This window comes from Stereum hirsutum, assembly GCF_000264905.1.
Source record: "Stereum hirsutum FP-91666 SS1 unplaced genomic scaffold STEHIscaffold_10, whole genome shotgun sequence".
Lineage (NCBI taxonomy): Eukaryota > Fungi > Basidiomycota > Agaricomycetes > Russulales > Stereaceae > Stereum > Stereum hirsutum.
Window position 1 is genome coordinate 1 of NW_006763140.1, and position 14,472 is coordinate 14,472.

At 50.3% G+C, this 14,472-nt stretch overlaps 3 protein-coding genes across 3 annotated transcripts; 1 reads left to right on the forward strand and 2 right to left on the reverse strand.

Moving 5' to 3' along the window:
* Window positions 1–3,736: 3,736 nt before the first annotated feature.
* Window positions 3,737–5,537, reverse strand: STEHIDRAFT_122663 (uncharacterized protein). Its single transcript, XM_007305779.1, has 2 exons — window positions 5,289–5,537; window positions 3,737–4,600 (listed from the first exon to the last, which is right to left on the reverse strand). The coding sequence occupies exon 2, from the start codon at window positions 4,554–4,556 to the stop codon at window positions 4,185–4,187; it is 372 nt and encodes a 123-aa protein (XP_007305841.1). The 5' UTR covers window positions 4,557–4,600; window positions 5,289–5,537; the 3' UTR covers window positions 3,737–4,184.
* A 174-nt stretch (window positions 5,538–5,711) lies between these two features.
* Window positions 5,712–7,692, forward strand: STEHIDRAFT_169584 (uncharacterized protein; the record flags this gene model as incomplete). The annotated part of the gene is made up of 6 exons (XM_007305780.1): window positions 5,712–6,017; window positions 6,068–6,149; window positions 6,206–6,369; window positions 6,451–6,693; window positions 6,771–7,497; window positions 7,577–7,692. 6 exons carry the CDS (start codon window positions 5,712–5,714, stop codon window positions 7,654–7,656), a joined length of 1,602 nt encoding a protein of 533 aa, XP_007305842.1. The 3' UTR covers window positions 7,657–7,692.
* A 1,459-nt stretch (window positions 7,693–9,151) lies between these two features.
* On the reverse strand, window positions 9,152–11,268 carry STEHIDRAFT_132250 (mandelate racemase/muconate lactonizing enzyme; the record flags this gene model as incomplete). Its single annotated transcript, XM_007305781.1, has 12 exons — window positions 9,152–9,242; window positions 9,301–9,447; window positions 9,524–9,589; window positions 9,647–9,868; window positions 9,931–10,234; window positions 10,306–10,340; window positions 10,409–10,536; window positions 10,595–10,715; window positions 10,775–10,890; window positions 10,956–11,061; window positions 11,129–11,174; window positions 11,238–11,268. 12 exons carry the CDS (start codon window positions 11,266–11,268, stop codon window positions 9,152–9,154), a joined length of 1,413 nt encoding a protein of 470 aa, XP_007305843.1.
* Between the last annotated feature and the right edge of the window lie 3,204 nt (window positions 11,269–14,472).

Sequence of the window (14,472 nt, forward strand, 5' to 3'; positions counted from 1 at the left end):
TTTCATCCCGACACGCTCAAACCGACACTCAACCCTCGCCCCCTCATTTATTTTACGCCTCCGTCAAAATTGACACGTAAATACCCAAAAAAACGTCACTCCCACGTCAATCCTTTCCTTCTCCACGTCTCTCCTAACCGAAAACACGTCTCCTGCATCCCGAAACACGCTCCTATCCGACACGCTCTTATTTTCGCTCACGTCGACTCTGCCCGACTTATCACATCTCACCCACGTCTCTGTCCATTTTTCCATCTCTCACGCTCACATGTCATCTTCACCACCTTCACACACCTCGAAAACATCACAAACACGCTCTATTCCACCAACACGTCAAACACGTCCTCGTCACACCCACTCGACCTTATCCACGACGCTCTCAAACATCTCTGCCATATTTTTCATCCCGACACGCTCAAACCGACACTCAACCCTCGCCCCCTCATTTATTTTACGCCTCCGTCAAAATTGACACGTAAATACCCAAAAAAAATCGATTTTATCGTTTATTTCCCACGGTCATTTACTTATATAACTGTGTTTTTTCGCTGCCAAACTGTCCCTTTTGCGCTATATGATTCAGCAACGGACCTATCTCTCAATCGTTTTGCTCCTGGAGACGCTCATTTCACAGAGTTAGCACACTTCTGTCATTCCACTATGGGCCACCGTGGCTTTAGGTTTGACTTGGCAGTCACCGGAATTTGCCGCCTTCCTCTCTTCTCAACCGCCACCTTCCGCACGGATGTCGCAACGGTGAGTGAAGGACTTGGGATACATATGTCTTTTTGCGTGGTAGTCTATGCTTATTTTGGTCTGGCTGTCTTTGTCTCTCTGTGTTTGAATATTTGTCTCTCTGTCAATGGTTTCATCCAGGTCTCAGTGCTCGGACTGTGCTACGCTCGCTGGTAACTAAGGAAACACTGAGTCTGCCAAAGATTTCTAGGGTATTGTTCAATCCGGCTCGTTCTCTCACGGCATGTGTTCCAACCCATGTGAGGAGCCGTTTGGGCTCCATAAGCTGTGGCGACTGTTCAAATTCAGCTAAACCGGTTGATTTTCAGCAGCAGAAAGGATAGGTAGAGATTCGGAGCCTGCAGGGATCCTCCCTTAGTGAAAACGTTGGCGATCGCTCATTTTACGCCCGATCTTGGACATTTTGGGCTCAAAATGACGACAGAAAGTGCGCAGTCAGTACCTGTCAAGATAGATCTGAACAGCAACGGTCCACAGAACCTTCCTAACGAGGACAAACCCGTCGGTGAGCTTTCGCTTCCCATAGTCCATTCACAAAAATATGTTCGCGTTTGCTCAGTATCGGTTCGATTTCTTACGTTATGGGCTCCAAATGACGGGACGGGTCAGGTGCATCGACGTCAACGAAAGTTTGATAGAAAGAGGCCCACCTATTGTCGAGAATAAGGATGGTAACATTGGTACGTTTTCGTCCCCCATATATGCCTCTCAAATGTCTGTCCGCATTTGCTCAATTCTCTGCCGATTTTCAATGTAGCGCGCTCAAAATGACGGCGGAGGGTACCGCTTTGAGATCTGAAAAAGGTTTGGCAGGAAAACACCCGCTCACCCTCGAGAACGAGCCGAGATAGATCGGTGACTTTTCGATGGTATCACCCCTTCTCGAGAATGTGCTCGCATTAGCTCATTTGACGTTCTATCTTCAATATAGGGTGCTAGAAATGAAGGATCGAGGTAGGCGCACTAGCCCTGATCAAGGTTTGGACGGAAATGACCCACTCAACGATGAGAACGAGGTGAACGATGTTGGTGAGTTTTCACCCATACCGCCCTCTTCCGAAAATGAATTCGCGTTTGCTCAAATATGCTACGATGTTTACGGTTGCGGGCTCGAAAGGACGGCATAGGTATGTGCTCTCGTCTCCAATTAAGATTTGGAGAGAAACTACCCCCGCATCGTCTATAACGAGCACGAACGGTGGGGTGAGTTTCATTCTCAGTACCATCCTCCTCGGAACCCGGTTCGTTCTCGCTCATTTGCGGTTCGTTTCTCAAGCTATGTGGCTCGAAATGGCGGTCTACATATGGTCAATCGGTCCCCGTCCGCGGTCGTTTGCACCACCTTGGCAGACGCAAGTTATCGATGTGAATCTCTGAGGTGAGTCATTGCCTTATAACGCTCCTCTTAGAATTTTCGTTTGTGTTTGCTCATTTGCTGCTTGATCGGGCTTCACAGAGGCTCAAAATGACAGGAGCGGTTAGGTACAGCCGCGGCCCAAAAAGTTAGATGCGAATCGACCCAGTAATGAGTGAGAACGGAGGCGAGCATCCCGGTGAGTTATGGCTTCAAGTCCCCTATCACAAAATATGTTCCCATTGGCTCAATTCTCGTTCGAATTGCTTCGTGATGGGATCATAATCGCGGGACAGGTATACCCTCTCATTGACACATTTTTTTTAACACAAAACCAGAAAGGTGAGGAACAGTTTCTCCCGCCAAGGACTGAGTCAAATAGGCGCCGATTTGACAGCGTGGGACAGTTCCCTGGCCTAGCGACCATGGTGCGCCTCTCTATCTTCCTTTTCTCTTGCTCTTTTGTGTGTTTTACGTCACTCAATACACTCCGTATACCGTGTCTACATCTTGTTTGGGGCCGGTGCGCCCTCTCAAGGTGAAGATATCGACTATTTCGCCGGTGGGCCACCCCCTACCTGTAAGTGTCGCGCGATTGGGAATTCAAGGTTCGCTGGCCGGTTTTTTTTTGCTGAATGTGACTCGCCCAATTGATAAAACACTGTAGCTGTCATGGCGTCGCCTTTTGAAGCCATAGCGCGCTCGGAATTGTGTTTTCTGGGGGTAAGTCACCCCTTATAGCCGTTTTCACCGAAACGTTAGCGTAACTCACTCATTTTTCGTGCGATTACCTTCGTTTTAGGCTCCAAATACTTATATGAACGTCCAATAACATTGCCGATCAATGCGTCGACGATAACCGGTCGCGCTCCGTCACGAACGATGTTTGTGGGGTACCTAGAGGGGCATTGTGCGCCTCCGACCATGGTGCGCTTTTTTTTTCTTTCCTTTTGATCTCTTCTTTTTTTGCGTTGAGGCCCTCTTTGTACTCCATAGATTGTGTCTGCAACAGGTTTGGGGTCCGCGCGGCCTTTTCTCGTCGAGAATTCGACGTTTTGGCGGAAATGGCGTCCCCCCAGCCTAAACGGCTCCCACTCGATTTTTTCCCTTTTGATGCGCAGTTATTTTGGTACGGGGCGACTGCCTACATCTAGGGCATCCCGTAGATGCCTTCACGTCGTGGGTCGGGGTCGTACAGCGCCGGTAACGGGCCAAAGCGCTCGATGGTGCATTGTGCTCGTCCCAGACTGACAGCTCTCTACGCGACGCAACAGCACCCAACTCACTTTGGGCACCAGCCTCTTCTCGCGTCGTCTGGGAAAGCTGTGACGGACGGTGCACCTACTTTCTTCGCACCCAATTGTACGTAGTAGACTTTATGACTCGAGCTCGACGCGGTCGTTCACCGAGTCATTCTCAGAGTCACGATCCGACTCACACCGTGCTCGCCAGCCCTCAAAACGTCAGGCCTATGCTCGCGTCGCTTCTCCCCACTCGTCTTCGCCCACCATCGTACTGTCCATAGCAGTATATCTTTACACAGCCTACGACACTTCATCTCGACTATAACCACCACTCATCGTATACCCAGAACGAAAAACAGCATCAGCATTAGAACCATGGCCACCGCATTACCCCAAAAATACAACCCCTCCGACTCAGATCTTATCAACTCCCTTCACCGCTTACACGAAAAGTCCCCGAAACTTGTCCGCTCGTCGAAATATGAGGCGCCGGAGGACCCGAGCATCGTTGTTGAGAGCTGGAAGATGAATGAGTTCAAGTATTATGATATCTCGAGTCCGTTCCCGACATTGGCGAGGGGACTGTTTACGGTTGATGTCACGGATGGGCGGGGTGATACGAAGGAGAAGGAGGAGGGGAAGGAGGAGGCAGAGGGAGAGAGGGAGAGGGAGTATAGGATTGTGGCAAGGGGATATGATAAGTTTTTTAACATTGGAGAGGTTCCCTGGACTACTGTGCGTGCTTTCTCCCGTCGTTTTCCCATCCTTTATCTCTGACATTATTTGATAGTGGGCCGCCCTCGAGGAGCATACGACGCCGCCGTACACGCTCACTCTGAAATCGAACTTAGTGGCAATCGACAGCTCCGGTGAGTCGGAAGGAATCCGGAAGACTCCGCTAGAGTTGTGCGATTTTGCCGATGCACATCCCTCTCCTCATCCCTCACCTCTCCCTCAACCTCCCTCAAACTCTCCGCCGCACTCTTTGCCGTATCACCCAAAGATTCCACAGCGTCCGCGATCGCAAGAAGCATGAACGAAGCAAAATCGGAGAAGACACCGGAGCCTTCTGATGTTGTGGTTGACCAGAGGATAGAGGGGGAGTTGGAGTTGGAGTTGGAGGAGACGAGGGATCCATAATCTGAGTTGGCTTTTTTCTTGGTGTTGATGGGGAGGTCTATATCGAAGGAAGGAGAGGCCATGTCGGCTTGGCGGAGGTGCCAGATAAATTCCGGGACAAGATTCGCTGAGAATGGGATAGTATTAGCGAAGAGCATGAAGATGCGAAACTGGGATGATAGGAGTTTTGAATCCGATCTTCCGCATAAACGAGAACGACACTTCAGAACGAAGGCAATGATGGCGATGTAGCCGCGTTATATCGGTAATATCACTGCCACAGCGGCTTCTGATTCCAAGTAGGTATACTGTACTATTTCGACCTTATGTTCAGTCACGCGTCACGGACACCCCCACAGCGCCAAGAGGTCACAGGTCACAGAGGTCTGTGAACTGAGAAAACACCCTTTAAAAATCAATATTTTTCGATTCGCGCCTCCGGCGCGACGTATAAGGTCATTTTGGACCGCCTATGAACTCGAAGTCACAGCAGGGGGAGTCGGACAGCCACCGAATAACCGACGTGAACTACGATTTTGCCCAGTTCACAGCATCACAGGTCACACCCCGTGAACATAAGGTCGAAATGGTACAGTATGCGCATCCCGAACGGCAGCTATACGTCGTGGACGCTCGAGCTCGCAGGCGTACCATCTGCGAGTTTTATCAAGTCAAGCAAGTGATCAATGCACTGATAGATGATGGTTCGCGCAATGCAACCTTCAATACAAGCGAACATATATGTCCATCTACTCCGCTCGAACAAGCCTGAAACCGGAAAGGACGAAGGAACGATGAATGAAATGATGACGTACTATTCTTGCTCGTACATACGCTTTGTAGGCATCGGGAACGTTCCTCGCATCTCGCGCTAGCTTCCTCCCATTCTCGCTCAACTCGCTTCCGCTGTCAGTCTTTTCGACCTGAATGAGCTGTAACCGGAGAAGGTCGATCCAGGCGTTGATTTGGGTTTGTGACGGTTGCTTGCCGGCCTCGAAGGCGGCGACGACAGATGTTGCTTTGTCCGTACCGCTGAGCACGCTGAGAATGATGGTGGTAGAATCAAGAGAGAGACGTTAGGAGAGGGTTATGGAGAGTAATAGGAGAATGGTATGAGCGCATCGATGACGAGAAAGCGAGCGGGAGCATCGGCCACTCGGAAGTTGCCGGGAAACCATCACTGGCGTTGTGGCCTTTCCTCCTCTCTCGGTCGTCTTCCACTTGTGCTTTTGCCCATCATGTCGAAGGTCATCGATGGCTACAAGATATATATGCCCACCGCAGCTTCTAAGTTTCCTTACACTCCTGATATCCCTAACGAACATATGCCTCAGCCTCTCAGCTCGCCGACACCTACTGGGCACGGTTCGACCTCGACCAAGAGAAGGCGTATCAAAGAAGTCAGCGCTGTGAACCAGGAGAAAGAAAAATTCAGGAACGATCCAGGTTGTTTTGTCACTGGCATGAGCGATCTGACTCTCCAGGCTGCCCACATCGTGAACGCTGCTCGTGATCAAAGCGATCCATCACGACTTCCCAATGTGGTGAGCTCCATGACATCCCCGTCAAAACTCATTTTCACCTCGCCCTCTAGCTTCATATCCTCACAGATGTACTCACTATTATCCGCAATCCTGGATCGTTTACGCTGGAAAGCTTAGAGAACTCCTTTCTTCGTATGACGTTTCCCACTTCTACTCTTCATTGAGTGTGTGTCTGACAAGTGATACAGTGAGTCCGTCGCTGCACACGCATCTGGACTTGTATGCCACCTACGTTATCACGTTAAGTAAGGACTCCCTGAAAGAAGTGGTCAAGATCTTAGAAGAAGCCAACCAAGTCTGGGATTACGCCGTAAATGAGTTGGGACAGAAGAAGACACCCCGGACCATTACTGTACGTAGCTTATGAGGACCCGGGTCTATAGAGGGGGAGGTTGAATACTAATCCCCCAGTTCTGAACCGTCCAGAGGGTAGAAGGTTGGATACGTTAGTAGGATGGTCCCCCAGCGGGATTCGGCCCCGGAAGCGAAGGTCGGATCCCGATCCCCCAGTGGGACTACCAAATCTGGATTAATATTCCATTTTTGGCCTTCGGCCGGCCTCCGGTTCCTCAATCCCCCAGTTTCCGACCGAAAAAAGTCGAGGTCGGAGGCGCCATCCCCCAGTGGATTTCCTTATAAGGAATCCCCCAGTAAACCCCGAAAATCATCGATTTTGGTATTCGACCTCCCCCTCTATAAACCCGGGTCCTAGCTTATGCCCTATTGCCGGCGAATCATGCGCGGTGACGACAGTTATTTCCTCAGTGGGCGAACCCCGCCCTAATCGCCGTGAAGTTCGACCTCATACTTCTCCACCCGCTCCTTTTCCTTCCACGCGAACAGCCGTTCGTTACCCTGAAAACCCGCACACCGCCAACGTATAGCTACTGGAAGCTCAACAATCGCGAACTCCGTGAACTCAATTTTGCGCCTGAGTCTTCGCTCGACCCTGCACCTGAGTCCGCGCCGTATCCTCCCTTTTTCCACACGTCTCGCGTAGACGGCGACAACGTGAATCCATTCCTTCTCATCCTCAACGCGGGGTTAAAGCTCGCACACCACCGCGACAAGTACGGTTTTACTCTACTGACGGCCCGCCAGGTTGAGCTCGCGGAGTTGACCCTCAAGGCTTACGACCTGATTTATCACCTACCGCAAAATTTCTCATTTTCGCCATTTCCTGCAGCTGCTCCGGCCATCGCTTCTCTCCCCCTCATGGCAGCTACATCTCAACGAGCACCTGACACTCGACAGGCGGAGGACAACGGGATGCCCGCCGGTAGTAGAGCTAGCAATGATAAGATGGAGGAGGATGGTCAACTCCAACACGACGAGGATATAACTGACGATGAATCGGAGGGTGATGGAGATCTACTTAGTCGGGGAGAAAGTGACATGATTGTTGCGAAGCTTGTGGACAAGAATACCACCTTGAAGGAGAGGCAGGAGCTTGGAGCGTTACTATTTGGATGGACACAGCGTGAGTCGCCTTTTCCCCTCATTTGCTGTATCGCCGTAGCTTGGAGGATCGAGATCTGACTGTGTCACTCTTCTGCCAGCTCATCGCCCATTCCCCTTTGTCCCCGACGTGGAGCTGCCGGAGGAACTCACCCTGTTTGGGACAGGACAAGCCGTGTGATACACGGTGATTATTTCGTCCGATGAATAGATTTGCACACTCTGACAGGCCCGCACCATTGTTTCCTCGTCAATGAGCTCAGAGTGTCGATTCCGATTGGCTTCTGAGACCGTTTACCTGTCCAATTCTGAGTCCCAAAATCTTCTCTGAAACGTCCTGAGAATCAACCGCCACTCTGAACACCCCGCTTCACATGGTTTGTTTCTGTCGATTCTGGAGTGTCTTGTAAGAAGATCGACCTTCCTTCCTACATTTCACAAATTCTAAGGAAAACACTTTTTGTTGCCAACGACATTGCTCTTGCCGCCTCACCGTCCTTCCCCATCCCTTCGGTAGGCGCCACGAACCCGTTCGCTTCATACCCAATTTCTGCACCGTCGCAGCAATCTCCCGAGTCCCTAGCCCTCCGTCCGTCTCAGGTCATAAGCCCACGGTATCCTACTTCGCAAGGGTGTTTCGTTCTGCTGGTGCGGTTGTTATGGACTCGAGGTGGAATCGGTGTAGTGCTTCACCGAATCCTCAGCCACAGCCGCATGGGAGACTGGGTCCTTGACCGAATCCTGCAGAGCCTAAATTCACAGCCTGCATCGCTTCAGGATTGATTAAGACTAGCGTCGAACCTATACTCTGCTATGCGTTCGCATTCCAGCAGAGTCAACTCTGAAGCTTCACAGAAGTAGACGTACGCGCCCGCATCGAGCGATCCGCACCAATCTAGTATGAGCGAGGTCGAATTACTTATTGCAGAGGCTGATTCTGAACGGCGCATATACGCGATGGAGGAGTTTCGGTGGGCGAATTACCTCTGAGCCTGGTGTTCACGTTGACGGGGATGGTGTGGAATCTATTCCTGTGGGAAGGGACAATTAAATGCGGGAGCTGGGACTGGCATCGGTCATGGGATATTTGTCGAATCACTATTCGCTGCCCCTTTCGTCATGCTAGCTCTCCTACGGAGTACTCATTTCACCATTGGACACATTGTCTTCGTTAACTAAATCTGAGTCGTCACGTATTGCATGCTTATCGGTTCGGCTTTTCATTGTATATACCAATGCCACTAAGACCTGAGCCAGAGCGGCTTTTTCGTCATCAACAGCGACCGTGACACCGTACACATCGGTGAGTCACCCAACCAACATATCCTTGTACGATATTCGTTCGTGCTCAACCAGTTTCCGTCTGCTTCCAGTCATTGAGACCTTAATTTGACTGGGCGTACAAGCTCGTCATAGCAAGTACTGATCTGAACTAGGTAAAATTCATGTCGCGTTACGGCGCACCAAATATCTCCGCCTGGTACGACACTTTGATCAAGACCCTGAAATTCGTCGTCCATGGCTGTAGATATGGATACCAAGCTAACAGCATACACCTCTAAGTAGTAGCCAAAGCCATCCTTAGACATCTATTAATGCCGCTTCCCGTTCCGAGCGCACAGACACATTGCGTGTACCCGTAGAAATCAATAAACGAGATGTTCAGTGTCGTCAGCTTACTGATCCGCCTTCACCTTGGCCGTTTCGACCCAATACGAGCCGTCTGGGTAGCCAAACTCCTCGAAACTCGATGTATGCATCTCAACACTAAGCAGCCATACGATCGGTGATCTTGAAAGAGCCAAAACAAGAGAAAAAGTCGCACCTATATCCCCCCTCAGGATCAGTTGGCACATTGTATCGGCCATGTTCGCTAATAGAGCACGGATAGACGAAATGTTCGTGGAGATGATCCGCGAATTCGAGCACGTTGCGCTCCATTGAGCCGGAAATGGCGACGTAATCGATTAGACTGGTTTATTGGTTAGTCGATTGGTGAAGCATCTGAGTAAACATGAGACTGAGATAAAAGAGATGGCTACGCTTACCATAGGTGAACGGCGTATTCGCAGAGACCAACGCCACCTGCATGTGGGCAGACGGGGATGCCGAACCTGGTACCGAAGAGAGATCGTCAGTCTTGGTTTGACAGACAATATAATGCGACATACTTGGCAGCCATAAGCATTACACTCAACACCTCACTGACGCCCGCAAGACGACACGCGTCAATTTGGCAAACATCAATAGCATCTGCTTGAAATAGCTGCTTGAACACCATTCTGTTATGCGCATGCTCGCCCGTGGCTACACCTATTCCGTGGGGTTTGAGAGCCTTACGGATTGCGGCGTGTCCGAGAATATCATCTGGGGCTGTCGGCTCCTCGATGAACCTCCAAATGCGGCTGTAAGCACCTCCATCGATGCACAGAGAAGAGGCGGAAGAGGAACACACCATGGCTTAATCTCAGCCAACCCCTTCGTCCACTCAATCGCGTCCCCAACATCCCAAACCTGATTTGCATCCATCATAATCACTGACCCAGTCCCACCGGCATTCTTGCCCTCGAGCGATGAGTCCCCAGGATCCGTGACCAAACGGCTCTCAGGGAAATACTGAGGGTCGTCGATGATGGAACGTATGAGCTTGCCGCGACGAAGGTCGGAGAGTCGATTCGTGCCCACTTTCATTTTGAAGTGATTGAAGCCACGAGCGACAGCGGCTTTCATTAGTTTTGATACTTTATCGTCGGAGTATCCTAGAGAGTTATTGTAGAGAAGTGTCAGTCGCTAAGAATAGAGAAGAATGAGCGGAAAGCGGGAGACAAACCCATCCAGCCGGCTGATGTGACGTAGGCAGGATATCTAGCATACGAAAATAAATGTATGAATACATATATAGACAAGAAAAGAAGTACGAGTGAACGACTGACCCAACTTCGCGTACCTTCTCTTCACGTACCTTTTTTGTTGCCTCCTTCGCCTTCAACATTTCCAAAGCTTCATCCGGCGTAAGAGCATCCGTGATATAGCGGAACGTTGTAGCATTCACCAGCTCCTCCTAGGGATGGTATAACCATGGGTCACGATAGGTTTGAACAAGCCACAACGAAATGTACCGGGGTGAAATCCACGACAAGCTTCCACAGTGGCTTCTTCTTCGCGCGAGCATAGAGATCCCACAAGGCATTGTCGACCGCACCGGTAGCTATATGAATCACGCCCTTCTCTGGACCGATCCTATGACCCCAATCGATATCAGAGTTAGCGTATAGCGCTCCACAAGAAGCATAGCTGACCATCGCAGCTGAGAGTCTGCGGTTAGATATTCCCAAGCTTGCCCCATGTTAGCGAAAAGAGGCTCGATCTCCTTATTTACGAGACGGCTTGCGACCTCTTTGATGGCTGAACACACCTGTCCATAGTCCATACATCAGGGCTTCAGTACAGGTATGTATGTAAATGATTCGAGCAGCTTACAATATCGGTGCCACGGCCGATGGTGAATGTCAAGCCGTGCCCGACAAGTGTTGATGATGAAGTGTAGAGAGTCACATATGCGGCGGAGTAGTCGCAGTCTGTGTTCCTGCAGTCGCACATACGATTCATATCTTGACGCACGGTCAGTCACTCATACAATGGTTCGCACTCACATCGCATCTGTGCCGTCTCCCGATAACGACGTAGGGAAACAAACGTCTATGCTCGAGTACTTGAACATCGTCGCCATATGATCGGAAATCGTTGAGTGTCAATGCTTACCGTGCGTCTCAAAGTGAGTGATCATGGTCATCGTGGTCGAGTTCAGTGAACATAGGGAAGAAGAAGGCGCGTAAGCTGCTTATAAGTAGCGGGTCCTACTGATGGCTCCGATTTCGTACACCATTACGGCCCGGCCTACCTCATGACTGGAGTCGGTTCTGCTGTCCAGACTTTACGCCACTCATAGCTGGTGTGGCAACGAAAGGAAGAAGAATTCAAATGAGTCCAGAATTTGAGAAGCCAGAGGGGGTGGGCTGAAGCAAGGCGAAGACGAAAATGAGGGAAGATGGCAGACTCGACGAGCATATTCAGCACAACATCCATTGCATATGACCAGCCGAAATTTTCTAACAGTGCGCAGACATCCCCTATTTCAATAGACAGGCCAAGGTTCTGTGTTATATCCCATTCCTAGCTCGTGAGTGGTGGAGAAATATAACCTAGAAAGTATATTAAACTCACGCTAGATAGAGAGAGTGGAGCAAGTCTCTTGACCATCTGCTGAAGACGCGTACTTTGCGTTTTCCACCACCACAATAGTGAAAACAGCGATACGCTCTCTGTTGCCGTACCATATACAATTTCTCTCTAGAAAACGGGTAAAGTGCAGAATATGAAACCTCTTCAGATGTCGTGTGACGTCTAGTCAAACGCTATAACACAAACCAAGATCGGAGACAGGTTCCAAGCAAGTGAAAGGGTTCTCCAGAGTAGAAGGTATGCCGCGATACTGCGTGTGAGGGTGATCGAGCGGTCAGACACGAGTGATTGAGGTCGAAGTGGGAGTTGAGACAGATAGTTGGGCAAAGTACGAGGTTGGGAACGCCGGTCGAGGAAGAGGCAAAAATGCAAGAGAGACGTATGACAACCGAACCGAACCGCCAGACTCGAAACTTTAGGTGATAAGTCTCGTCTCGCTCCACACCAAAATAGGGCACATTGAAAGTACGAAATAGGGAATTATATATGATCGTCCATCGGGGCAATAGACCAAGGCCGAGTTGACCCAACTAAATGCATCTGTGACAAACGCACTAATATAATGAGAATAAGCATAGGTCGCGACTGTCTTCCGCTAGGGAGTAGCACAAGAGAATCCACGAGAGCATTATGATGAGCTTCACTGCGAATGGAGGTCCAGATTACATTCCCTATGACCTAACGATCCAAACTTGGAGCACGAAGTTGATGTGACCGTCCGACACTCGAACGGTGACCACCATTGAAGGGAGAGCCATAAAAAACGAAAGATTGGAAGCCCTACATCGTCATGCCATGAGAATAGCAAACAAACCTGAGACTTGGAGGATAGATCGAGGTAATGCCTTCGAGGTTGAGCCTGACGAGTCTCAGCGGATTCCCTCTAAGTGGGTGAGAAGCGTGCATGGCGGGAGTAACGAGACCTCAAAAGGTCAAGTAAGAGCACTTTCAAAGCCGTAGGGAGACCCAGTATAGCCATGAGCGAGATACCGAGGGCGATGAGGTTATGAGAGACGAGAGGAAAGTACGCACGATCTTGGCACGATCTGCGCGCTGGAGATTTAGAAAGTCTTATCAGATCGGGATGGCTCGCGTGGCGTCGACCGCGTGGCCTGGCCTCGCCACACTGATTTGTTCCCGTCGTCCTTCCGCCTCCGAGTCCAAGACTCCAAGTTCACGACCTTGTCAGGACCTCTTCAAGTTCAACGGTGGACCTTCTGCATCTTGACACCACTACTCGACACAATATCTTGAAGGAGAGATCTGGGGTAATGGATATCACTAGGCCTGCACTGTTAGTGACAGTGTAACTCAACGCTTGGACGCTTAACAAGGAGCGTCGTCGAAACACGCTCGTCGCCCCTTTCAGCACCCTATTTTGTCTCTCTTGTGAAAGCCTGGTATTTTATTCTTTCTTGAAGACGACCGGACCACTCTAACTCATACTCTGTCTTGTTTCGAAGCGATAAACGCCATCGAGTGAGGTACGAATGTGTACGCAGCGAGTCATGTCCGACGTTGGAGACTTTCCGGATGCAGTGGATGGACTAGACAATAGATGGATCCCTACAGTACGCTCTTCACCCTCATCATTCTTTCGTAGTAATTCATGGGAGTTGTGCTTAGGCTCAGCATCTCTCGACGCGCCTGAACGCGACATCGTATGCACTATTCACTCCTTCTCAGATTCTGTACACCTTTGCTCACGCGCTCTACGTATGATAGTGCTCGAGCTTGACCTGTTGGGCCCTCAAAACTCCTGGAATGCACCATCCACTCTCCCACTTCGAAGACATTTCGTCCTATCAAACGGCCCAATAACCCGACGCTCATTCTTCCTTGGAGCATAACGACCCGCAAGTCTACTCATGCTCGCCTCTCAATCATCTTCTCTCCATTATCATCCAATTATGGATTATGTCGAATACAAACCGCTCATCCTCTGACATCCGCATGTTTACCTGTGCTTCCACCTTTTGTTCCTCAGTGCCAGAGCTAAGCCTCGCCACCTTCCTCGACATCTGGGTTTCCCCTCGTATCTCCCCTTATTGCTCTACGCCACAGTGAAGTCAAAAGTTACGGACGAGCACGCATCTGTATACTCGGATGTCGTTCCTCCACTCGACCTCGCTTTCGCAAATCAACCGTATGCATTCTCGACTGAGAAAGCACTATCTAGTTATATACACCCGCTGTCTTACCTCCGGTGGACGCTGGCACTCAACATCAGATAGAAATAGACGCCCCAATCCTCGACAACAACACGTTCTCCATCCATTCCCTTCCAAAAAATATCGGCCTCTCACCCACCTCTTTCCCTTTCCCTCTCACTCCCTCTCCCTCCGCTGCCACTAGACTCGTACACCTGACTAGTAGGATGAAATAAGGCGAAGAGGGTGGTGAAGAGGCAGGAGAGCAAAGAACGATGTATTAGGGGGACAGGGGTGCGGAGAAGAGAGACAAAGCGGATGTTTGGCACTGGTGATGGAGGTGAGGCATTCTCCTAAGGGTATTCCAGGTTCGTCTCCGTAACTTTAGACTGCGCCTCATTATTGAGCATTCTTGCGTTACCTTTCTACCAGACCGAGATGTCCCTGATCGCCGTCAGGAGGAAGTGTTGCTGGTGCTGTTGGGAGTTGTACCGCCGCTTGCACCGTAATCCTCAGGACTCAAGCGCGGGTTCGACGAGTAGTCGGGCACAGTCCAACGGCTGTCCGACCGTTGTCCTTCCAGGAAGTCACGGCACCATCTACCC